Source organism: Trachemys scripta, chromosome 2 (assembly GCF_013100865.1).
Source record: "Trachemys scripta elegans isolate TJP31775 chromosome 2, CAS_Tse_1.0, whole genome shotgun sequence".
Classification (NCBI taxonomy): Eukaryota; Metazoa; Chordata; order Testudines; family Emydidae; genus Trachemys; species Trachemys scripta.
In genome coordinates, this window is record NC_048299.1 from 164,045,102 (window position 1) to 164,072,117 (window position 27,016).

At 45.3% G+C, this 27,016-nt stretch overlaps 1 protein-coding gene across 2 annotated transcripts in view; it reads right to left on the reverse strand.

Annotated features, from left to right (window-relative positions):
- Positions 1-21,394, reverse strand: part of ZFP91 (ZFP91 zinc finger protein, atypical E3 ubiquitin ligase) — a gene marked incomplete at its 5' end in the record, with an annotated part of 29,401 nt that extends 8,007 nt beyond the window's left edge. Inside the window, 6 exon segments of one of the 2 annotated variants that reach the window (XM_034762166.1) lie at positions 2,639-2,767; positions 3,679-3,768; positions 6,191-6,227; positions 6,526-6,741; positions 20,357-20,382; positions 21,252-21,394. In XM_034762166.1, coding sequence (XP_034618057.1) covers positions 2,639-2,767; positions 3,679-3,768; positions 6,191-6,227; positions 6,526-6,741; positions 20,357-20,382; positions 21,252-21,394 — 641 coding nt within the window. 2 annotated transcript variants of the gene reach the window in all.
- Positions 21,395-27,016: the final 5,622 nt, after the last annotated feature.

Genomic DNA, 27,016 nt, shown 5'->3' on the forward strand with positions numbered 1-27,016 from the left:
TGGCTTCATACGGAGTAGTTCCAGAGCACTGACCTGGTGACTCCGTGACACCAACACACATCCAGACACAAAAAGCTTTAAGTGTGGTTCTGCTCTGAAGAATAATTGTATAAAAAACTTATGCAACAGACCTGCCTAAAGTAACTTGTTACTTCTGTTAACACTGCAACACAAATACATTTATAGCAGAGAGATGGATCCTTTCCTGGCTCACAAAGCAGAATCGTTAACAACACTATTTGCTGAATTTTTATTGTTGGCGATATGTGAGCTAGTAAGAACCCACAGGGACTCTTAGATCTCAAAATGAGCTCACAGGAATGGCATAATTTTAATTCCTCAAACTGAGCATGTTTGATCTGGAGTCACTGAAGACATCAGGAAGCCCCACAAAGCCAGGGTTTAGAAGAGTTACTTTTCTGAGGACTACTGCACTTTAATATTAGAGCTGCAGAAATATAAATCAACTACAGCTGAAGAACAGATACCACAGTTGGGGACTGAACTCCACATACAGCTGATTTTTTGGCAGTGCAGTCCAGCAGAGCGAGACCTGCTCTTCTCCCTCTCCCATCCAGAAGTTCTCTCGAGATTAAAATACCCCTTTTTACCTCATGCTAGAGTGAGGCCTTGACTTAGACCAGCAGATCCCAAACTTTATTGGTTCGTGCACCACCTTCTTAAATTGTTGGGAAGTGAACTGATGGAACACTATGATCGCATACCTCCAGTGGCAAATGCACCCCAGTTTGGAAACCCCTGAACCTAGATCAGAGGTTTTCAACCTGTGGTCTGTGGACCCCTGGGAGGCTGCAGACTATGTCAAGTTCTAAAGGGGTCTGCACTTCCATTCGACATTTTTTAGGGGTCTGCAAATGAAAAAAGGTTGAAAACCACAGCCCTAGATGCATCCCAGCTGATTTATCTCCGTTGCTAAAGAGAAGAGCTTCTTAATGTTTAGCTCAAGAAGCCACAGGGCAATGAAAACGATTCTTGAAGCTTTTGAGGTTCCACACAGAATGCCTGCAAGTTACTTTTATGTTTGCTTTTTTTTAAAACAGGATCCTGCCTGCTTGTTGCAAAATTTTATTTGCCTCAAGACAATTTGGAAAAGTCTAGACAAACAGTGCGTGGCAAGAAGGGGTGTAAATCTACAGCGTACCAGCCTTCTGAGCACTAACTGGCCATACAGACCCAGCTGCCATGTACTAAAAGTTCCCTAGTGCATTCTGATTTACCCCACTTTGAAACTGGAATCAAAGTGCACTAGAACTGTTAGTGCATTGCAGCAGGGTCCGTACAGCTGACTAGTGCAAAGGAGATTTATACCCTAGCTTGATGCAAACTATTTGTTTGTCTAGGGCAGTGGTTTTCAATCTTTTTTCCATTTGAGGACCCCTAAAAAATTTAGACCATGAATACTGTGTACAGTTCTGGTTGCCCCAATTTGAAAATGATACATTAGAAATGGAAAAGGTGCAGAGAAAAGCAACAAAAATGATTAAGGGTATGGCACAGCTTCCGCGTGAAGAAAATTTAAGAAGACTGGGACTATTCAGCTATGATAGAGGTCTGTGAAACCATGGTGTGGAGAAAGTGAATAAGGAAACGTTATTTACCCCTTCACAAGAACCAGGGATCACCTAATGAAATTCATAGACAGCAGGTATAAAACAAACAAAAGGAAGCCCTTCTTCACATAACACACCATCAACCTGTGGAACTTGTTGCCGGGGATGTTGTGAAGGCCAAAAGTATAACTGGATTAAAAAAAATTAGATAAATTCATGGAGGACGGGTCCATCGATGGCTATTAGCCATGATGGTCAGGGATACAGCCGCATGCTCTGTGTCCCTCTAAGTCTCGGACTGCCTGATGCTGGGACTGGATGACAAAGGATGGATCACCTGATTATTGCCCTGTTCTATTCATTCCCTTTGAAGCACCTGGCATTGGCCACTGTTGGAAGATAGGATACTGGGCTAGATGGACCATTGCTCTGACCCAGTACGGTCATTCTTATGTTCTCTGTTTTCCCACATCCAAGCATGCCTGCCTCAGATATGAAAGAGGGGCACCTCTCCCATGGCAGTGTGTAAACAATACTCATGTCTTCCTGGATGCACGTTACAGAGAAAAATCTGACTCTTCCAGACTAGTTTCTTTAGGCAGTCTCTTCTGCATTGGGCTTAAAAATGAGCACTGTGAATAACTGCTCCATCTAACAAGGCTTCTAATATAGTTTAGATGACCAGCAAAGATGGGGCCAATAGAAATGTGTTTAAAAACCATACAACTTAAAAAAACAATAAGCCATTTTTCACACTATGCTGCCTCATCCAGATTGGCTGGCCACGCCATGTTACAAGACAATTTAGCTTGAACCATACTGAAATAGTGTTCTTTAATGTCTCCTTGCCCAGTAGAGACAGGACCTTAGAAGGGGTGATCTCCAACCAGGGTAAGGAATTTTGATCCTTTCAGCCTACTGATTTCAAATCACTTTTCAGGTGAAAAAGGGGAAAGAACCACTCCTGCCTCCCACAAAAGTGCGAGGGGAAAGCATAAGACACTGTCCAGGATGCCTATGCAAAAACATACATGGAGGAATAGCTGTTCCTGGAATCTTTTACTCACTTCCTGGGTGGCTCCTCATCTCCCCGAAACTCACTTTCTTCTTTCACCTCCACCTCCACTTTAATCTCCTTCTGTTTCTCTTTTTCTTCCTTCCCCTTGCCAGCTTTCCTCCTTGGCTTTGGAGTGTCCCTGCAAAGATACAGATATGATACGCTCTAGTACTCAGCAGAAATCCTCCATCTGTCATAGTGCCCTCTGCATTTACACTGCAACACCACTGCTCTCCCCCTCGCCACACATGAGCAATCCCTGGGAACTGCACAACTCTAGTAAAAACAACGAGGAGTCCAGTGGCACCTTAAAGACTAACAGATTTATTTGGGCATAAGCTTTCGTGGGTAAAAAAACATGGAATGAAAATTACAGATACAGGCATAAATAGATATTGGCACATCAAGAGAAGGGAGTTACCTTACAAGTGGAGAACCAATGCTGAAGGCCAATTTAGTCAGGGAGGATGTAGTCCACTCCCAATAATTGATGAGGCGTCAATACCAAGAGCGGGGGGGGGGGGGGCGAAAAGAATTGCTTTTGTAGTGAGCCAGCCACTCCCAGTCCCTATTCAAGCCCAAATTGATGGTGTTAAGTTTGCGAATGAATTGTTGTAACCATCCTTACTGCCTCCCCATCATATTCCTTCTGACCTATGCTTTTAATTAAGGATGATGTGGGAAGGGAATTCAATAGGCAACTTTGGACTCCTATACAAATGTTACATACACCTCCCTGCAGAGGCAGGGATAGCTCAAACCAAGATTCAGGGAGAAGCTGGTAGTCAGTGGCACTCAAACCCAAGTCATCTGAGCTGTTAGATAAGATAATTGTCCTGTTAGCTCCAAGCAGTGGAGACTCATCAATCTTGACTAATAGAGAACCATGTTTCTTTCAAAATATATGCTATTGCTCAAACAAAGTTCTAGACTTGATGCAGATGCTATGTGGTGAGGTTCTTTGGCCTGTTTTCTGCAGGAGGTCAGAGTAGATGATCATAATGCTCCCTTCTGGTCTTGCAAGCTATGCATGTATATAATCCAGCATACCTTTCTAAGTGGGGCTTGTAGGTTTCGTCTCTTGGGTCATCTTTGAAGGGAATCTCTTCTTCACTGATCAGCATCTCCTCCTCTTCATCACTGCTATGATGGAGAAGGCAAAAAAAAAGAGATAGTAGAACTGCTTATATATCAGTGGTTCTCAAACTTTTGCACTGGTGACCCCTTTCACACAGCAAGCCTCTGAGTGCGACACCCCCCCCCCCCCATAAATTAAAAACACATTTTTGTATATTTAACACCATTATAAATGCTGGAGGCAAAATAGGGTTTGGGGTGGAGGCTGACAGCTGGTGACCCCCTGAGGGATCCTGACCCCCAGTTTGAGAACCCTGATATATATGAAATAAGTCACTGCATGACACTCCCTGGAACGGGGAGGATATCCTTCAGCCAAGACTGTTTAGGGAAAATGAACAGACTATACAGAATAAGGAACGGGACATGTGACAGATATGACAATTTCCTCCTATATCCTGGCCAAACCTTATGGAATTAAACCTAATTCAGTATGGTTCAACTTAAGTATTTTAGGAGTTCACGGTGTTGAAAATGCACCTGTTTCTGTATTCCGTCTCTAGGGGGGTGAGCCTGACTACTGAAAGCTCTGGGAGGGGTTCTGAGCTTCAAAGGACTATCTGAAATAATGCACATTTTTTAACGTGGGTTTCCCAGAAGTCTCTAGGGGGAGGTGTGTGCAACTGTAAACTCCTCTGGAGATGCACCGAACTCAGCCTTTGAAGCTTGCTGAGGAGGAGGTGGCCTTTTGTCTGCTGACCACTTGTTATGTGAGGACAGATTAAAAGGCCCCAAAGTGGATAAGAGAATGACTCTTAGATTCATGGGAGTGCTTGTTCTGAGTCAATGTGGTTATGAACCTGTAACCGCAGGGAAAAAAAATCCTGGTGAAAAACTGCCAGAGCCCTTGTTGGGGTTGAGGAATCTCTGGTAAGCTTGTTAGCATGCATATAGGTTCTCCTATTGTGTTCATGTTCTAGGTAATGCTTTTACCTGAAGAATGTATGTGGTTGCTTAGAAAGAGCAATGTGGTAACTTAACTCTGGCAGTGACATTGTTTACAGCCTCTGAAGAGAAGGCCAAGAAGGCCTGCTAAGGCAGTTTGCCTTTGGGGAAATTCAGTGTAGTCAGGGAACCGTGCAGCCTGGGAGGGAAAGCAATGTGGGTCTCCTGCAGGAGACGGGACAGATGGGGAGCCAGAAGCCTGAGTGCGTGTCCTTGCTGGACCATGGAGGGGGACTAGAGATGCAGTTGCCCTGAACTGTGACAGTATGCATCAGAGACAGCTTCAAAATAGACCCTCTAGGTACCGCACAGCAGACTCTGACTAACAGCCTCATGAGAACACGACCCTGCTTTACCTTGTCAAGCTTTACTAGGCTCTAGCAACAATGGGCTACCAAGCAACCTGATTATAGGTTCTATTGAAGGAGCCCCATTGCTATGTAATAAGCCTGGATACAATCCACACTGTACTATTTACATTCCCACACCTCTACATCAGTGGTTTTCAAACTGCGGGTCGTGACCTAGTACTGGGTCACAGAATGTAAGGCACTGGGTCATGGCAGCTTTGGTCAGCACCGCCGACCGGGCCTTTAAAAGTCCCGGGCGGCGGTGCTGCCAGGCTAAGGCAGGCTAGTCCCTACCTGTTCTGACACCACGCTGCGCCCCGGAAGTAGCCAGAAGCGGCTCCTAGGTGGGAGGACCACGGGGCTCCGCGCGCTGCACCGAGCTGGGGGGTGGGGGGGAGGAGTGCCTGCGGGCGAGAGCTGCGCGGAGCCGCTTGCGCACCTCCGCCTAGAAGCCGGACCTGCTGCTGACCGCTTCCAGGGCACAGCGTGGTCCGCAGTGCCAGTATAGGTAAGAAGCCTGCCTTAGAACCCCCACTGCGAGGCTGAACGGGAGCCGCCCAAGGTAACCTCCCATCCCATGCCCCCATCCTCTTCCCCAGCCCTCAGCTCCACCCCCCCAACCTGGAGCCCCTTCCTGCACCCCAAAACCCTCATCCCTGACCCCATCCTAGAGCCTGCACCCCCAGCCCAGAGCCATGACCCCTTCCTGCAACCCAACCCCTTGCCCCAGCCCAAAGCCCCCTCCCACACCCTGAACCCCTCATTCCCAGCCCCACTCCACAGCCCTCACCCCCACACCACAACCCTCTGCCCCAGTCCTGAGCCACTGCCACACCCCAAACCCCTCATCCCCAGCTCCATTGGGTCACAGGCATCAACAATTTTCTTCAACTGGGTTGCCAGACAAAAAGTTTGAAACCCACTGCTCTACATTGTAAGAGGTCACCTCCAATGCAGGGCAGGGAGGAAAGACCCAAAATTGAATGAAAATGGAAACCGAACTGGTCCTTCCATGGCAAGCTCAGGATCCATTAGATTGAAGAGTTAACTTTGGAACCATTCCAAGTGATACCACATCTCTTCCCATGGCCCTAGCCAAAAAGAAAAAGGCCCAAACCAGAGCTTCCTACCTGATTCCAGTTGGAGACTGATGCTCTTCTGTGACCTCTGAAAAGAAAAGCCACCATTAGGTTTTTAATCACTGTTCCCAAGGGACACAGACCAGACTGCAATGTGCATATCTGGGTGGAAGCATTTCTGCCAATGTTCAGCACTAGGATGTGCTGCAGTTGAGGAGAATATGCTAAGGATAGCGAGGCACCCATGCTTTTTGCCAGTGGTCTCTAGCAGATTGGTGCCAAAACACCAACAGTCTCCCAGACCTAAATTATCAGCCTCAAACTGTTCTGCTGGCATTGTTCACACTTTAATCCCAATATTTCCCACTCCCCTAATTGCTACATACCATACTCAAGCTGATCTGTGTTTGGTTCTGACTTGCAGATGAGCTGCAGGGATCCAGTCTTGGACCTGGAGCTGCGCGAATTTTCTGTGTCACGTTGGCGAGCAGCAGCAGCCGTCCTGCTGCTGCGCCAGCCTCGTCCGGGCCTGGCTGTACTGACAGGAGACCCGTGGGTGAGAATGGTGGAAACCTCTTCCTCCTCCCTCTCTTCTTTGGGATCTATGAGGGAAACACGCAAAGCAATTCCTAGGTTAGCAATGAACACAAACCCATCTCTACAATTTGCTGGCCATAACTCCACCAGTGTGTTGCTTATTCAATAATGGAGATGTCCCTCTATGTTCAATAAGTGGGTGGAGGGCTGTGGACCTGGACTATAACACTGCAAAGTGATACAGATAGGCTACAGGCCAGATCCTTCACCTCACAGAGAAGAGCTCTTGGTACAGCATATAAACAGAGTCTTATCACACTTTTTTACCCATGTATTTTTTCTGGAAGCCATCCTGATCTCTGTAACTCAGACTAAAGATAACAAAATAATCTGATGTTTTTAAAAATTAAGTTTCTCAGGCGAAGGCTCACATGAAAAGGACTTAAAAACACAAACTGCCACACTGGGTCAATAAAATCATCTATCTAGCCCAGTATCCTGTCTCTGACAGTACCAGAGCTTCAAGGCGAGCGCACAGAACAGGGCAATTTTGGAGAGATCCAACCATCTTCCACTCACAGCTTCTGGCAGTCAGAGAGGGTCACCCAAAGCATAGGGTTGGGTACCTGACCATCTTGGCTAATATCCATTGATGGACCTATCCTCCATGAACTTACCTAGTTCTTTTTTTAACCCAGTTATACTTTTTGGCCACCACAACATATCCTGGTAATGAGTTCCACAGGGTAACTGTGCATTGTATGAAAAGTACCTCCTCCTGTTTGTATTAAAACCACTGCCTATTAATTTCATTGAGTGACCCGTGGTTTTTGTGTTGAGGGAAAGGGTAAACAAAACATCTCTATTCACTTTTTCAAAACCATTCTGATGTTAGAAACCTCTATCATATGCCCCCTTAGTGGTGTCTTTTCTAACCTGAACAGCCTTAATATTTTTAGTTTCTCCTCGTATGGAAGCCATTCCATGCCCGTGATCATCTTTGTTGCCCTTTGTCCCCAACCAACCATCATTCTCCTATAACTTATTATAAAGCACCAAAACAGATTTCAGTAAGCAAGTTTTATGCAAGATCTGCAAAAGTTTGGCCCACATTGAATATCTTGTTCATAGAATCACCAAACACTGCTGTTTAAACTGAAATTTACACATTGCAAAAATCCTGAAGAATCTGAGCTGAGACTTGCTGGTTGCTATGCAAAAGCAAGCAACACAATCACCTGTAACAATTTTAACAAGCCCTTGCACTCTTAACCTGCATTTTCACTTCTTTGTAACTACTAGAAGTTGTTCCTTTTGGGCTGATGCATTTCAGATTGATCCCCACGTGTAAATGTTTGGGAAGTCAATAAAACTTTGTGGGAGCAACTTTCAGAAAAATCTTTTGTGTCCCAGTAATGCCAAGATTCCCCCCCCCCATTTCCCACTTGCCATCAGATTAGCCCTAATGAAGCCAAGTGCTTCTTCACATTTAGTGAATCCTGGTGTGCAGAAGAAACGAATTGTTGGCTATGCTCAGGGATTTTGTTACTGTTTTAGAACAAAGTGCAGCTCTCCAAGAGACCTGCAATCCAAATTGAGCAGCCATTCTTTCCTTTTTACTTGTCCATTTTAGCTCATTTGTATGTACTGTCTTTTCTAGGAAAGTCTGGCGAGGCAAGAAAATAACCTAGCTAAGTAAGCATATTAGTTGCCCAACTGTAAATACCTAGAAGAGTTTTCCATTTGGACCTGCAGAAGAGGCAGTCCTAGTTTTGGAAGGATAGGCTGAGACACAGCTATTAAGTGCATCTCTCCGACAGTCACCCTCTCTTGATATCAGGGCTGAATTCTAATAAGAAAACAGCAGCCCAAATGCATGTGGGTGTGAAAACCATCCAAAGCACCATTCTGATACCTTAATTCAGAATCCCAGAATTAATAAAGTCTGATGGGCAAAGTGAACAAAATCTCATATCATGGTCCCCCCACCCATCATGTATCTTCAATATATTCATGTTCTTCTGCGCTGCTACTGATTGGTTCAATAATTCAAGAGAGCCAAGTCTCCTGTGAGAAACCTGCGTTCCATCAACACCAGCTGGGATTTCTACCAGGATGCAGTCTCTGGAGTCCCTATTATATCATCTGTTATATCAGCCTCTGGCTAAGAACGGTCTGATAAAACTTGAAGCTCTACTCCTCTCCAGATATTTGAAAAAGGCACTTACTGATTTCTCCTATTCCAGGGCCTCCTTGTTGTAGAGGAGGTCTGTAGGAGTATTTCTCTACTCTACTAATTTCTCAGTCTCTTTTTTGGAGTCATTCACAGTTACTAGCTCAAATGCTTGCCTCTACTGCTACTCAAAGCTTTCTTGGCAACAGCAGTAGTGTGAAACTGACATGATTCTTGACAGTTTCACTGCAGTCCAGAGGTAGGGAATAGCAACTGTGAAACAGACAAGAGGTGGTAATTTTACTCTACTGCTGTTCAAAGTTTAAGCAGCAACACAGTGGTTCCCTCTGCAGCCTTAGGATACAGCCCCACAGAGAGTCACATTCAAAAGTCCCCACCTAGCTACCCAAATGTAAGGATGAGAAATCATCCTTTTAAGAAAAAAAAAAATGTAAGACTTGGATTCTGCAGAAATCGTGGCTTAGCACTTCCACCCCAACCAGGCAAAGTTTCCCTTTATCTCTGGTAAGTGGATTTTTCAAGCCCAGCCGCCAATGGTTAGAGTAAGTAATCAATAACTGGGGCTTAGATCTGTATGAAGTATTGCAAGTTTACTGTGAAACACTGAACAAGATTTATCTATGGTTTTACATATATTGAGTAAGCTTTAATTTCAGAGCATGACCTACCCCATTTCCCTGCTGCCCAGTTTACGTTAAGATCTCTAACCGTATTCTGCTTTACCTCTGTCTCAATTCACAACACACTCATTTGGGTGGATTTACAAATCAGTCCCTTCATTTGAATACTTTATGGAATAATTTGAGATTTCCCTATCAAGTGCCACCTCTATATAAATGTTAACCCTTTTACTCCTGCTCTTGAAAAATGTTTTTAATCACGTTGCAGATTGGACATATGTCCTACACATTTATTTGGCTGGCAAAAACTATTTTAAGGTTTAATTCAGTGAATCAAGTTGAAGCAGGCTTCAGAATTACCATGTATAAAGTACACCCAAAACACCACATGTGGCAATTTCAAGGGCACTTGTTCAAAGTAAAAATGTTTAATAAGCCATTTCCCAATTTCTCATTTCCACATGTTCCTCTGCTTTAGTATCACTTTGTCTAGCAAATTCATTGCTCTTTGCATGTTAAGCTGCCTTGTGTACAGCCAAAACACAAATATTTGATGAATACTGGGAAATTATAAGTCAAATATTCTGTTTTACATTAAAAGCTGTTATGAACTAATGTACATCTATTAGTTTAAAACCATTACAAACCCCAGAATTCACTACCCTGGGTACATACAGAGCCATGTGTGTAAAAGTCACAGTTGTGTCATGCAAGGTGCAGCTCCAACAAACATTTAGCCTTACTAATAGGTGAACTCAGAACTGATGTTCACTGAAATTCATCATGCTAAAGAAGAGATCCCAATGAACCGCTGTAGGATTAAGCCTTTTCTCCTCACAGTGCTTAGCCATTTCTGCAGAGGAAAAGAGTGGCTCTTTTGAAGAAGCCAGCCTTCCAATTCAGTATTCATGTGTCCCTAACAATTACAACTCTGCAATCAATCTGTGTCTATAGAGCTGAGAATCCTTTAAAGGAAAAAGCAGCACCTTTTCCCACTGTCCTATTCTTGTCTAGCTCACGTAACCCAATGTGTTAGAAGAAGCTATTACCCCTTCCTCTGGAGGTGCTGCAGATATATCACAACTCCACCTGGTGCTCCTTCTCTGTTCTGAGATTCACCTACCCCTACACTGGGCCCTGGGCTACAGGATCCTGCGTATCAACCATGCTTACCAGGCAGGTCTGAGTGAGTTTGGCACCCATGGTTCTTCCCTTCTGGAGTTTATGACCATTGGTGTTTAGTGACCAAACAGCCTTTTAAAACCAAAAGATTGTTTATTTTATCAGTAGGAACAAATCATTTAGAGAAAAAAGAATTTTAAATCAGTCTACTCTCATGTTTATCTTACCCAAAGGCTTCCCATCTCCTGATGCTGACCTGGCCACGTAGTGATCTTCTTCAGATACCCCCGCAAAAACCTGTCTCCTGACAGAGTCCTTTCTTTAAATTCTGTCTCAGTTCTTTTGATCTTCTGGTTTCCAGGTCTTTCCCTATCCTGGTATTGTCTCTTAAGTGTTTGCTGAGAAGCAGCTTCCATCTTGAGCCATTCCTCCCCTTCCACTTGTTTTCCCTTATAGTCCCCTATTACAAATACATTCACATAGTAAACATCCCAATAATCAGGTCACCATACTGCATTTGTAAATTACTGAGTAACTCACTTCCATCACAATAACCATTAAACTGTTTAAAATATTAATGCAAGCAAAGAAGATACTATCCAATGAAAATAAGGGAGTTAGCCACACAGATTTGTTATGAAATTTTTATTGTTCCATGCCACGCTAACGAAGGGGACAGAGTCTGGATATTCAGTGTTTCACTTCTCTCAACTGAATGCTCTCGAATCATAGAATATCAGGGTTGGAAGGGACCTCAGGTCATCTAGTCCAACCCCCTGCTCAAAGCAGGACCAATCCCCAGACAGGTTTTTGCCCCCGATCCCTAAATGGCCCCCTGAAGGATTGAACTCACAACCCTGGGTTTAGCAGGCCAATGCTCAAACCATTGAGTTATCCTTCCCCCAAATAACCCTCCATACTCAATATAGCATCTGCTGGGAATCATGAGTCCCAACTCTAGATGCACAAGGTAAACAGTTTTCTCCACTATGCAAGTTTTGATTTGGAAGCATTTTTCACAGAGATCAGGAAGTCCTCTCCTTCAAACCCCAGATCAGAGAGTTATTCAGTTTTTTAAAAATGTCAGGATAGCTGAAGCAGCCAGATATCAGAAGGGTTCAATGCTGAAGTACTTTTGGCAGCCCTCCACTCTGCTACTGCTTGAGACAATTTTTTCCTTCTGAACTTCAGCTTTCTGCAGCATGGCAAAAAAACCCTCATTCCCACGGCTCTCATGACAATTCACAGGAAGGCAACAGTGAAATTTCCACACTTTTAGTACACTCTCTTCATAGAATATCAGGGTTGGAAGGGACCTCAAGAGGTCATCTAGTCCAACCCCCTCTTATCCATCAGTAACGTACCACTGTCCCATACCAGCTTTTTTCCTTAAGAGGAGTTTTCCAGGAGCTTGGTCTACATTCTTGACCTCTTCAACCAAATGAGTTATGTAAGAGTGCCATAGTGCATCTGTACTTTAGCATGCTGGCTGACCAAAGAGTTCCAGCAGAAGTGAAAGACACTCCATAGACAAGCTCTCCTTGAAGTGAAAGCACCAGAACACTGGAGGAAAAGGAAAGTGAAATCCTGGAGAGGAATCAGATACTGGACAGCAAAAATACATAATTCACTATAAAGAGCAAAAATGGGACAAAACCTTTATTACATTTCTTGTCTTCTGAAAAGCCAATGTAACTTGCTCCATCCATTGTTAAGAGCCACAGTCTCCTGTGGAATCTGCAACTGAAGCTTTAGCTTGACTTCCAAGTGCACCAGAAACGTATCATTGCTAAAACCTTTCAGCTGCTGTTAGCCAGTGACGATAAGCAGGTTCAATGAATCATGTGATGAGGGAAGAGTCTAAAATGGTATTTTACAAGTGACTGATTCAAGAGATATCTGCACATTAGAACTGGCTGAAGACAATCAACATGCAAAGTCACATTCTGCTTAGCTTGGTGGGTTATTTTGATGGTGTCACCCCCATGCACCAGTTCCCAAGAGTGCACAGTTGAGATTCCATCAATTAAAAACAAAAATTCCAATCCTCCCATTAAACAAAAGGATGATGGGAGTCAGTGGAGGGGGGAGGGGTTAAAGAAACAGGCAGACAGGAAAGAGAAAGAAGGAACAAGGAAAGTGAGTTTTAAGTTGCTCCTTTCCCTCTGTGTGGCATGGTACCTTTTCAGCAGCAGTTTGAGGACCCTTTCAACCACTATCACTGTAAGAACTAAAATGGCAATTGTTTAATTTGCTATATTTAGCTTTTACAACAGTGTTTTTAATTTTGAATTGCTGATTTCACTGCCAGTGGAAGCTATATAAAGTTTGCAGGCCTTCCCATTATAGACCCATTTTTATTTACAATTCCCATTACGACTCAGAACCACTTTATGCTCCGCCTCAGCCCAAAGGTAATTTTTTTTTTTTGTTGTTAAAGGTGAAACAGTAAGACAAATATGCCATTTATATATTCATTTCCCACTTCCCCAGGTACAAAAAAACCCAAATCAACTAAACTTGGTTTTTAAGTGAGGGGCAGGACCTTTGTTAAATTTTAAACATTTCATCTTTAAAATTACGAGTGTTTGAAAGTGGCATTCTACACGGTAGACAGTAGACAATCAGAAATTAATCGTGGACAATTAAGTGAAAAATGATTCACTTGTGCTTTAGAGTTTCAACTGAGCTACTAATCTGAAGACAAAACTGTATTAACATATGCTAGCTTTCTGGGATGTACGTTTAGACTTTTAACTAGTTCAATCGCCTGACTACGAAGTCGCATTAAATACGATTTCACCGTTCTGCTGTGACACAGCTAGGATATAGATATATATTATAGTGGGATGGGGCCCACATAATACATAGCAAGCTGCATATGTGGCCCACAATGATAAATAGTTTGAGAACCACTGCAATAATGCAATGTGAAGACTGCACAGTTAAACACAAGATATAGGAAATGCAGAGTTAAATGACACATTCAACCATAAAGGTTGATCTGCAAAGACAATAAAGTGGTGCGAAGCGCCTTTTTTCTTTTTTGTAATGTATAAAGACTCAAAAGATTTGCCACGGCAGCTTTCTGGCTTGTTTTTTCAGTTAGAAATTTAGATCTTGTCCACACTGAAAGACAATGGTAACTGGAGAACTGTTCAACTGAGACAGGAAGGGATTTTTAGTGAGGTTGTTTTAAAATGTATCATCCCTTTAACTCCAATAAGTAATGAACACTTGGGAGAAAAGATACATTGTAATAAGATTTGCCATTCTTCAGTGGTAGTAAACAAGAGTCTCATTAACTCCTTAATTCTGGGCCTAGGTCCCCATCCCTCTAGCACTATACCCACCCCTCCAACTAAGACATAAGCATATAATATATATCAGAGCCTCCAGCAAAACACAGAGACCAGATGTGATATTTCTGATAGTTCCAAGTTAAAAATCAGACTACACCTTTCTTTCAGGCCTTCATTATACATCATAAGTAAGGCTACGTTTTATTCATGTGTATATTTAGTAAGTCATGGACAGGTAATGGGCAGCAAACAAAAATTCATGGCCCGGGACATGTCCATGACTTTTACTATATACCCCTAAGTAAAACTTGGGCCAGGGTAGTCCGGGGTCACCGCGGGTGATGGCCCAGGCCCACCCCCCACCGCAGCTGGCAGTGGGAGGGAAGGGGGGCCTGCAGTCTGGGACCCCTGCTGGTGATGGAGGGGTGGGGAGGAAAGGGTGGCAGGGCTGGCAGGCTCCCTACCTGGCTCCGACTGGCATGTCCCTGCAACTACTAGGCAGAGGGACCGGGGGCTCTGCGCGCTGCTCCCGCCACAAACCCTGGCTCTGCAGCTCTCATTGGTTGGGAACCACAGCCAATGGGAGTGGTGCCTGTGGGCACAGGTAGTATGCTGAGCCCCCCGGTCCCTAGAACATAAGAAAGGCCATACTGGGTCAGACCAAAGGTGCATATAGCCCAGTATCCTTCTGACAGTGGCCAATGCCAGGTGCCCCCAAGGGAATGAACAGAACAGGTAATCATCAAGTGATCCATCCCCTGTCGTCCATTCCCAGCTTCTGGCAAACAGAGGCTAGTGACGCCATCCCTGTCCATCCTGGCTAATAGCCACCGATGGACCTATCCTCCATAAACTTATCTAGTTCTTTTTTGAACCCTGTTATAGTCTTGGCCTTCACAACATTCTCTGGCAAGAAGTTCCACAGGTTGACTGGGTATTGTGTGAAAAAATACTTCCGTTTGTTTTAAACCTGCTGCTTATTAATTTCATTAATAGGAGGCTGCAGGAACATACTGGTAGGAGCCCTGGAGGCCTCCCCCCCCGCCCAAGGTAAGTGCGGCCCCGCACCCCAACCCCCTGCCCCAACCCTGAGCCCGCTCCCACACCGGCTGCTGCAGAAGTCACTGAGGTCACAGTAAGTCATTAAATCCTTGATCATAAGTAAAAAAAGGACAAACCCAGTTTTTAGAAATATCCTACAGGTCATCTTTAACTATTCCCTCTTGTTTCTAGCACTGTCTTTTGTAGCCCCACTCTATTTCTCAAACAGAATAAATCTTCTCTTTGCAACTTTAGAAACACAGATGTAGCAAGTTGTAGTACTGTACTGTAGTAATAAAATTAGGAAGTATCCGGACACAAAGTAATTTCTGTATTAAATGCAAAAAAGTAACAATGTGAAATTAAAGTTGCAATATCAGGGCACTCAAGTCACACTCTGGAAAAGTTAACTGCCATATTAAACATCTTGTATATTTCATGGTATACCTTAAGAATGCTATCTTTAGGGGGTTGCAATGAATAACTGTACAAACTTTGAATGTGGTTGTGTTAACATTGGCAGAGCAACATTAACTTGGGGGATTTTGTGACTCGAGTGACTGATCTTCCAAACTTAATATTGAAGGCCAGTTTCTTTTTCAAAAGGCAAAAAGAAAAGTAGGCTTCTTGTACAGCTTACAAGCACTAATGACTGAAGGCAAAGCATATGTATTTTGTGAACCAGTAACTGAGACCTTAGGCTACACACAAATGCAGAGAATCAATCATTAAATGCAAAGTTCGCATCTTCACACATTTCCACTGCAAGTTTCAGATATTCATGTATTTTCCCCAAACTTAGCAAAGCACTTCCTGCTCATTTAAGGCCGTATTTACACATCGTTTTAGAGTTCAGCTGCTATCTCCCCTCTCCTTCCCAAAGTTAGCCCACTCAGAAGTATCTTTTTTTAAAGATACAAAAAGGACTTAAAAACAAAAAACTTTCATAACTTCTTACTGGTGAAAGGATTTTACTCTAACTTTCCAAAAACATTCAGCTTCTGGCAGAAACCAGAGGTAAAATTTTAGCTCAAAATATATCCATGACTAATGTCAGATGAATGGTGGGATGGGATTTAGAAAGAAAGCTACTTTGTAGCTTTAAAGGGGCTCAGTACCTGCAGGACTGACAGGTTCAATTTATAAGGTCAATTTTCAATTCAGAGATAATGGAAAAGCAAGAATCAAAATTTAACCATTAAATCTACAACCCAGTAGTTTCCAACATTAGCATTTTAGTTAGAACTGCAGTTTTAACATTTTTTTCATGAGAACAATATCTAAACCCGTGTGAAACTGCACATTAGGTTGGACATTAGGAAAAAGTTCCTAACTGTCAGGGTGGTTAAACACTGGAATAAATTGCCTAGCGAGGTTGTGGTATCTCCATCTCTGGAGATATTTAAGAGTAGGTTAGATAAATGTCTATCAGGAATGGTCTAGACAGTATTTGGTCCTGCCATGAGGGCAGGGGACTGGACTCGATGACCTCTCAAGGTCCCTTCCAGTCCTAGAGTCTATGAATCTATGAACTATAGTACACAGTTTGTCTAGAACTTTATGGATATTAGGATGAAAACTGACAGAATTAAATAGCTATATAAAAGGACTTACTAATTATACTGAAAAATATAGTTAATAAAAAGCAAGAAGTACTTGTACAAGAACATCTGAAAATACAATCATCCCCTAAAATATATTAGGATTCTATTACAGTTGCATGATAAAGCACACAAGCCAGGAAATACAATAATTAAGGCTGACTTTGTAACTTTAATTGTCTCCTTATGTGCTAGTTTTCTATTTGTGATTGATATCAATCATGAAATACAATACACACCTTCTTCAACCTTAACCTTCCCACAATCTTGCTATCAGACGCACAAAGGCAGACCTTTGTGCCTATGCACTGAAGTCAATGATCCAGTGAGCCCTTAGATACACATTACACTAACTATTTTTATTCTTTACACAATACTAGTTATACTGGCATAGCAATTCCTTATGGTTTTTATTGATAGAGTTAACCATGGGATGGCAGAATTATTAAAATAAAACAAGTACTTACATGGTTGGTGTGTTATACCCCTTCTCCCACCCTTTGTAAACTCTGTAGGGTAGCAGCCACTCTATGTTTGTGCAATGCTGAGCACAAATGGGGCCCCTCTCTTGGTTGGCCTGGAGGCACTATTGTAATAAACCTATTAAATAATAGGTAATTCTGTCTGCACTCAAACTATACATTTTCTTTGCAAGCTGCAGCACAGATGCTTGCACCTCTAAGTACAATTCCAAATATGAAGAGCTTATTGAGCTAAAAATTTTGGTGACCTATATATTGCAGAAAATTTACACTCTGCTCAGTTGAATACCTAAGATGCATGTTGTATACATATGGTTTACTGCAGGGGTCGACAACCTTTCAGAAGTGGTGTGCCAAGTCTTCATTTATTCACTCTAATTTAAGGTTTCGTGTGCCAGTCATACATTTTAACGTTTTTAGAAGGTCTCTTTCTAGAAGTCTATAATATAGAACTAAACTATTGTTGTATGTAAAGTAAACAAGGTTTTAAAAATGTTTAAGAAGCTTCATTTAAAATTAAATTAAAATGCAGAGCCTCCTGGACCGATGGCCAGGACCCAGGCAGTGAGAGTGCCACTGAAAATCAGCTTGCATGCCACCTTCGGCACACGTGCCATAGGTTGCCTACCCCTGGTTTACTGTGTACTTTTCAACTAAGTGATTTTCATGAACTGTTTGTCTGCCCTACACAGACAAGCTGTCATTACAAGATGCTGTAGCTAAATCAGTAGTTTTCAACCTGTGGCCCGCAGACCCCTGGAGATACAGACTATGTGTAAGATTTCCAAAGGGGTCTGCACCTCTATTTGAAATTTTTATAAGGGTCCGCAAATGAAAAATGGTTGAAAACAACTGATCTAAATAAAAAACTGTATACAGTATTGTATTTAATAGTATGTGATAATTAAATACCACCATAATGACAGGTTTCAGAGTAGCAGCCGTGTTAGTCTGTATCCGCAAAAAGAACAGGAGTACTTGTGGCACCTTAGAGACTAACACATTTATTAGAGCATAAGCTTTCGTGGACTACAGCCCACTTCTTCGGATGCATATGCATATGCTCTAATAAATTTGTTAGTCTCTAAGGTGCCACAAGTACTCCTGTTCTTTTTAAATACCACCATAACTCAAGTACATAAGGATGCACAGTTAAATTCCACATATAAACCTAATGTTTGCATTTATTGACTTAAATCTTTAAACATGCAGCAGCTTCACCCTCCAGGACTTCAAAGGTCTGCCGGCTAGCAAAAACTGCCACTATACCATGTAAGTTACACAATCTGATACTATTTGAATAGATGCCACCAAAATATTCTAGCCTCTCTCCTGCACACCATGAGCTGTGTGGCTGAGAAGGATGCTGGCGTCTTCCTATACGATAAAGCTAAGGTGAACCAGACTATGGGTAATTTCTGTACACCTTTAAACTTTTCCCCAGCTCCAAGCATCCCTGTCCATGCACAGTAATACAGCTAACTGGATATTTTCATGTACTCCCAGGTTCACTCAGTACAAACGTGCAAGTGTATAATATTTGTACTATCGGTGTCTGGGGTCCCAGCCCTGCAGTAGAAACCCATTATGCTAGGTGCTGTACAATCATTGAACAGTTACTTTCATGCACACTTTGAGCTACAAAAGGCTCTTACTTGGTATGGGATTTTAAAAGGTGAAAAACTCAAAGCAAGTTTCCCTATTAAACAAGGCTAGGCATAGCTCTTCAGTTAGCTTGAAATTTGGCATTGAAGTAAAGCTATCTATTTTGGCTTTAGGGCTGGTTTATAAAGAAAAAGCACAAGAATTGCAATGTGGAGAATTTTTTCCATGTTTTCGCATTCAAGGACAGCTAAAGCATTCATTGCTCAAAGTTTTAAAAAATTAAACTTGTAATTTCCCAAGCTTAGTCTTTTTCTAATCTGAAACATGAGAAGTTTCAGAAAGTTTTAAGCAACTGAAAAAAGTGGAATCATTAGGCCAACTTAGCAGCATGATCGCTTAAAAAAGCCTAAGCATTTAACTGATTGGGAGTGACTAGAGAAAATGATTTACATAAATATTCAATTATGCTTCATACATTCAGAAAACAGCATTGATATTCCCCTTACACATTCCAGCAACCTTAACTCTAACCTAGAAGACACTAACTCAACACACATCACTAATTATGTTCTTTACATAGTAAAATGTGAATATATACTAGCGGTGTATAAGCTAAATGAATTCATAAGCAGGCATTGCAAATCAGCACAGAATTAAATTATCACATGGTAGGTAAAAGAGTGACATTTTAACACCCAGCTGGATTGAACTCTGAAGAGGCCCCTGGTTTCTCCCTTCTTAAGGTCTCACTATAGGTCTGGGATCCAAGGCTCAAATTGCTTGTTAATAACATTGTAGCCTACAATCCTTCCTTTTCCTCCTTGACTATTTATTTGTCTTTCTACAAATGGCAACACAGATTAGTGCCAATAGGAAGTTACAGCACATCATTTTACTAGAGATGCCCCAAGGTTTTTGGGCACAAATGCCTACAAATCAAAATTAAACTGAACACTGCAGCAGAGAAAAGTGAGCTGTTTGTGTATGCATACAGTCTCTGCATTCTGAGTTTGCTGGGAGATTTCCCATTCTGTGAGGCTCTGTCCATTTCAGCCTGCCAAACACTACATAATACTTTGTTTTGTAAACTGCTGCAGGAGGAGGCCTCTATCATCCCCCTGCTCCACCATTGTCAGCCCTGTGTATCCATCTGTCAGCTTTTTGCACATAATGTTTCTACTCCTCCCATGCTGCCCCTTACACACTAAATGCTCTCCATGATTTGATCCACAAGGCCACTACCTTCTCCTCCAAATCTCTCCTCAGTCACCTCTGCTGCAGCACCTAGAAGAAATCTACTGCCATCCATGGAGAGGCAGATGGGGCTAGATGACATCATTTACAGTAGAAAGCAAAAACATATGCATATACAAATGTAAATATTGGAATGCATCCCTCTCCCTGTACCTTTCATATGTCACACTAGGGCCTGATCCTGTAATATGATGTTCACAGAGACTGTTGAGAACCAGGGCCTTGTAGCTCTTCAGGTCCAGGATTACGTTTATATGGAGCCTAGCACAATGGGATCCCAATCTTGAGTGGAGCTTTGGGGCACTATTGCAATATTAAACACCAAACAAACATGAGATGCTATCTTAAAATGGAAGATGCATCAGGTGGAAGGCTGCCTTAGAAAAAGTCTCCCTTTCCCTGATGCCACATGTTAATCATAAAGAACAAATCAGAATGAAGGAGGCATTCCAATCTTACCTTTACCAGCTGCTTTATGCGCATATCTGAAAGAAATATAAAAGTAAATATAAGTAACAGATTGATGCTGCCATATTAAACAAACTAACATTTAACTCCATTAAACTGTAATTGTCTGGGCAGCTGCTGCAAAGTAAACAAACAAATAAAGGTTCCCTTATCTTGAAAGGCTGTTTTTTAACTACTTTCAAATAAAACTGGCAGTTTCTCCATGGCATCCCTCCCTCACTGAATAAAATCTATGGCTTTCTTAGGGTGAGACAAAAATGCTTTCTGAAATGCATCCTAACAAGAGAAATCCTACGGCTATAAGGGCTTGTCTACATGAAAAAGTCATACAGTTCTACCCAAGGCATGACCTGAAGCCTCAACCGGTGCAATTTTCTAACATAGACAAGTTCCAAGAGTCTTCATGCACCTTTCAAGCCAGTGGACCCTCACCCCCATCCCCACTCAAGTAGCTGCCAAATTATCACAATATTCATTCAATGCCTTTGACTAGCAATTCAGTTTTTGCAGAATGGAAAAGGTTGCACTCTTCTGAGAAGACCCTCTTGTACTGCGAGTGCATATGAACATAGAGAAGTACAGTACAAGTAGATTCTGATAAGGCTAAAGAGCAGAGTATCCCCTCTCTCCCCCCTCCCCCAGTGTCCGTGTGAAAAGGGGAGACGCAGAACCCCCCTCCCCAAGTGTCTGTGTGTGTGAGAGAGAGAGAAGGGGAGACCCAGAACACCCCCCCATGTCTGTGTGAAAACTTTAAGGGGAGAACCCCGCCCCCATGTCTGTGTGTGTGGAGGTCCAAAGTCTCCCCCGCTCACTGTGTGTGTATATGTGTGTGTGGGGGGGGGGGGGGGGGGGAGGTCCCGGTTTCTCCTCCGGGCCCGGTACTCACACGGGGCGCGAGGTCCCCTTCTTGCCCCCGGCTCCCGGCGGGGCGGCAGCTGCCGGCGGCGGCTCGGACTCCTCGGGCGGGCGGGCGCCGGGGCTGCTCCTCCGGCGGCGGGGGTACTCAGCCTTCCTGCGGCGGGACGCGGCAGCGGCGGCGGCTCCCCCCCGCAGCCTCCCCGGCGGCGGCGGCAGCGGCCCGGCTCCGCTCCCGGCCTCCCCTCAGCACCCGGCTGCCCCCGGACTCCTCCCCCTGCTCGGGGGCGGGGGCGCGGCGGCGGCCGGCGGCGGCGGAGGGCGGCCCCTGGGTCTCCCCCTGCTCCGCGGCGCCCCCCGACAGCTCGGTCCCCCCCGGCATCGGGGCGGCGAGCGGAGGGGGCCGCGGCGGTTGCTCCTCCTTGCTCCTCCCCGACGGCGCCCCGCCCTACGCAGTCGCGCCCGCTCACCAGCAGCCAATTAGGAGCCGGCGTCGGCTTCAGACCGGGCGCAAGCGTCTCCACCCTCGCCCCGTCCCCCACCAATCAAGCAGCACGGGCAGGGGACACGCCACACCCCTCTCCAGAGCCGGCCAATCGGCAGCCTCCCCTAGCTGAGTCCGCGCGCCGCTCCGTGTACCAATCGGCGAGCGCAGCTCCCCGGGAGCGCGCGCGCGCTGTCGGTGTTCCCAACCCGTGGCGCGCGCCCCTCCCCCCTCCCCCTAGCCGATTAACAGTCGCGTCTCGCGCCCGACTCGGTGACCTTTTCACCCCCCTCTGCCCAGAAGCCCCCTGTCCCGCGCGGCTCGGGGGAGGGTGGGCACGCACCGCGCAGGCGTAATCGCTTCGCCCAGCCTCTGCTGTTACGATCGTGGTTCCTACCGCCCCCGCCGCAGCCTGGGCCCCTCTGGTCCCCCCGAGTCCCTGGTCCGTGGGAGAGGCCGCCAGGGAGCCGGTAGCCCCCGCGACCCTCCCTCTCTGGTTCTCGCACCGTCCCCGCCACTCGCGGCGCCGGAGCGGGGGAGGAGTTTTTTTGGCTGTCGCTTCTCCTTTAAGAAAAAAAAAAAAAGCCCTGTCGGGCGGCGGGTGAAAGTCGGTTACAAAATGGCGGCCAGCGCAGGGGGGCGCGGCTTGTGGAACGTTTGCCCACTTCCGCTCCTGCTCGCGCGTGCGCTCTGGCTCCGGGGCAGCGCATTGTGGGAGTTGTAGTCTCAGAGTTCAAAGGCTGGGAGTTGGCGCGTGGGAGAAATTAACCTGGAAGCTGCCCCGAAGGCAGCTGGGAAATGCTCGTTCTTAGGTCATCCTTGTGCAAGGTCTCGCCTAACCTCCTTTGGCTGCGGTCCCTGGGGCCTCCCACCTGGTAGCCTCCTGGGCGCAGAGTTCATGGTGGAGCTGGCCCCAATGCCTCCTGCTGCTGCCCCCCCCAAAAACCCTTCCCTCTGGCCCTATGGGCGGGAGGGCAGCAGCAGGAGGCATTGGGCCCAGGTCCCTTCCCCTGGCAGTGCCTGTGCGACGGGAATACCTTGGTGACAGATGAGCACGGTGCATGGTGCCATGTCCCAGACCCGTGCACTTTGATGCTTGGATCCGTTTGGATAAAGGGTGTACCCTTCTGCAGCCGCAACTCTTCGTTTTGTTAGGGTCACCATACATCCGGTTTTTGCCGGACATGTCCGGCTTTTTGGTAATCAAACCCCCGTCCGGGGGGAATTTCCAAAAAGCCAAACGTGTCCGGAAAAAATACTCCCTGGCTTACCTTAGAGCGGGTGTCGGGGGCTGCTGTGCTCCCTGACGCCTGGACTCTGTAAGAGCCGAGCTGCTCGAGCGCTACTGGCTTCGGGCAGCCCCCATGCCTCCGGACCCTGCGCCGCCAGCCGGGCACTTCCCCTCCGGGGGCGCAGGGTCCAGAGGCATGGGGGCTGCCTGAAGCCGGTAGCATTTGGGCAGCTCGGCGCTTACAGAGCCCAGGAGTTCAGAGAGCACAGCAGCCACCGGAGCCCGGGAGGGGAAGTGCCCGGCTGGGGGCGCAGGGTCTGGAGGCATGGGGGCTGCCCGAAGCCCGAGCGCTACTGGCTTCACGGTTTGCCAGGCAGCCTCCAGACCCTGCGCCCCAGGCTGGGTGCGTCCCCTCCCGGGCTCCAGCTGCGCTGGGGAAGCGCCAGCCGGGGGCACAGGGTCTGGGGGCTGCCCGGCAAACCGTGAAGCCGGTAGCGCTCGGGCAGCCCTTTTTGCGTGGCTGGGAGGGAGGAGGGGGAATGTGGGTGCTCAGGGGAGGGGGCGGAGTTGGGGCGGGGTCAGGGTGGGAAAGGGGCGGGGCCAGAGCCCCGTGGAGTGTCCTCTTTTTTTATTTTTTAAATATGGTAACCCTAGTTTTGTGAATTACAAGGTAAACACGGCCAAAGGGCAAGTTGAGCTTTGGAAAAAGGCTTCTTCCCTGGCTAAGTCCCTTCTCCAGGATCAACACCAGGAATTCCAAAACGAGGGCATGGACCTGAGCCGGCATCAGGTCTGAGCAGCCTTTGATACGGGCAATACAATAGCGAGAGCTGCTGCCTCTGGAGTGACCACTCATCGATCTGCTTGGCTCCAGGCCTCTGGCTTCCACCAGGAGATCCAGAAAAAGCACAAGAACCTACCCTACACAGAAGAGAACCTTTCTGGGGAACAGGTGGAGGCCACTTTACAAAAGGCAAAGGAGAGGCAGGCCACCCTGCAGTTTCTTAGGTTTGGGTACTGCTCCTGAGGCCCCGCCCCCCTCCATGGAGGTGGGAAAGGGGAGGCTCCTCTTTGTAAGCCAGTTTTTATTTACACATTTGGTTTCAAGGGTGTGCAGTACCCCTCTATGCAGGGTGCCTCACCTCAATAGTAGAATTTGTAAGGTACAGCATCCCCTTTCTACAGACATCAAAAACCAATGGAAATTTGAAGAATTCCAGAGCATTTAGCCAGCTAATCACTTTCAATAGCCTGGTAGGATCTTTGATTGGTGGCAGTAAAGTTGATAGCCTTTATTCTCAAAGGCCTCTGGTCACTTTGGATCCATAGATCCTGTTCTGTTCATTCCCTCTGAAGCACCTGCCTTGATACTAAGCTAGTTGGACCACTGGTCTGGCCGTTCTTATGTCCTGAGCATTGTATGGTGAAGCTACATAGGTTTTCAAAAACCCTCCAGTTGTCTTTCCTTGAGAATGCTCTGGGGTACCATCTTATTATGAAGAGCTGCTGCATAAAATCCAGTCCCTCCTGGAAAAGAGAGCTCTCGAGGCCATGCCACAGTATGAAAGAGGGAAGGGGCTTTATTCCTTGTGTTCCTGGAATATCAAAAAGTACATCTGGGGACCCAAATCTGTATCGGGCCAAAAGACTTCAAGATGGTCATCCTGGAAACCATCCCACTACTTACAACCAGTTGCCTTCCGTTAGATGATCAGAACCTTGCAGAAGCTCTGGCTCTGTCTATGCCAGGGCAATTTTCGGGCTCCACTCCTGTCAGCAATGTTGGGAGCCCTAATGTAGAGGATGGGTCACTGGCATTTTTATAAGTAATAGGCAAAGTTTTTTCTTAGTTTGTTTATGTTTTCAGTTTGAGACTCGTGGGCCATAAAGATCGACTTCTGTACTCATTTTTTTAACAAAATCCTGCCTGTCACACATTTTGAAATGAAAAATTTTTCTCCCTCTCAAGGAAAATCTTAAGTGAGAAGCGCTTAAGTTACAGTTATCTCTGGCATTTCTGCAGTTTTCCAAGCAGATACAAATAACATGTCTTTCTCTAGTCTAAAGGTTTGTGGGGGAAATTGACCAGTACAGCTATTTTAAAATAATATTCTGCTATAGTTAGTCTGGAATAACTCCCCCATGTGAATACTCTCTATACCAAAATAAGTGACTTCTAGAATAATTACTCTGTTCTGGTTGCAGAGTAATTATTCCAGAATAAAATCACTCATTTCAGAATAGTGTCTACAAAGGAGTGTTATTCCAGAATAGCTAAATAATACTGGACTAGCTCTGCCGATCAATTTCCCCTACCTAGACAAGATCTAGGAACACTCTTTCTACTTAACACACAAGCTACATTGTCCTGCTTAAAGCTGTTACAATGCTGCCTCTCAGCAGATTGGGGGAGGAAAAAAGATTCAAATTGCAGCTCAGTAATTCACATGTCCATAGGATCTGTGATGTCTTTATTTTGCAGTAAACCAAGTTGCATGAACTGCTGAGGGCAAAAGAGGGTATCAAAAGGCAAACTTCAAGGAGGAATAAAAAACAGACTAAACGGTCTTTTTGCCTTGTTTTTAATTTATTAGGACTTTAACACAGGCTAATGTATGAGAGTTAGAAACATTCCAAAGAGCTTTGTGTGTCACCTTTAACACTGTTTTGAATGTCAATTAAACATACCTATGCTCGGTTTCATAACATTCATCATTCCAAGACCAACCAGATGTGCTAGGTGTGTTGCTTGGGATTCTCAGAAAAGATGAGGATATCGTCTAGATAGACTACGATGTATTGGTCTAGGATGTCATTCATAAAGTGCTAGAACATTGCAGGGGCGTTTGTGAGGACAAAAGGCATTGCCAGGTAATTGTAGTGGCTGTACCGGGTTCAAAAAGCTGTCTTCCACTCATCCCCAGTTAGGATCCAAACCAGGTTGCAAGCTCCCCACAGGTCAAGTTTTGTGAATCTGGTCCAATCGTACACAGTCCAGTAGTTCCAGGATGAGAGAAAGGGGGTATCGATTCCTGATTGTTGCCGGATTGAGGGCCCAGTAATCCACACATAGGCGCAAGATTCTTTGACAAAAAGAATCAGAGCTCCATCAGGAGAGGTAGATGGCTGGATGAAGCCCTTGGCCAGGTTCTCCTGGAGATAGGAACACAGGGCAGTCAGCTCAGGTTCCATCATTGTGTAGATACAGCCAAATGGCACCTTGGCAGTCATGTTCTCATTGTGATGGTAGGGTATCAGCATTCGTCTCGAAGATGTCATTGTACTCGCTGTACTTGGGGACACTGTCAAAGTCTACTATGGTCTCACCTTTCCCATGGCCAGGGCCTGGTGTGTAGTGTCTTGGTTCTGGGGTTTGTTAGGTGATGCACGTAGGCAGACTTGCTGGCAGAACTTGGAGCAGAAGCTAACCTGGCGCTCACACTGAAGGATGTAAAAAGCAACAGAGGGTCCTGTGGCACCTTTGAGACTAACAGAAGTACTGGGAGCATAAGCTTTCGTGGGTAAGAACCTCACTTCTTCAGATGCAAGTAATGGAAATCTCCAGAGGCAGGTATATATCAGTGTGGAGATAACGAGGTTAGTTCAATCAGGGAGGGTGAGGTGCTCTGCTAGCAGTTGAGGTGTGAACACCAAGGGAGGAGAAACTGCTTCTGTAGTTGGATAGCCATTCACAGTCTTTGTTTAATCCTGATCTGATGGTGTCAAATTTGCAAATGAACTGGAGCTCAGCAGTTTCTCTTTGGAGTCTGGTCCTGAAGTTTTTTTGCTGTAAGATGGCTACCTTTACATCTGCTATTGTGTGGCCAGGGAGGTTGAAGTGTTCTCCTACAGGTTTTTGTATATTGCCATTCCTGATATCTGACTTGTGTCCATTTATCCTCTTGCGTAGTGACTGTCCAGTTTGGCCAATGTACATAGCAGAGGGGCATTGCTGGCATATGATGGCATATATAACATTGGTGGACGTGCAGGTGAATGAGCCGGTGATGTTGTAGCTGATCTGGTTAGGTCCTGTGATGGTGTTGCTGGTGTAGATATGTGGGCAGAGTTGGCATCGAGG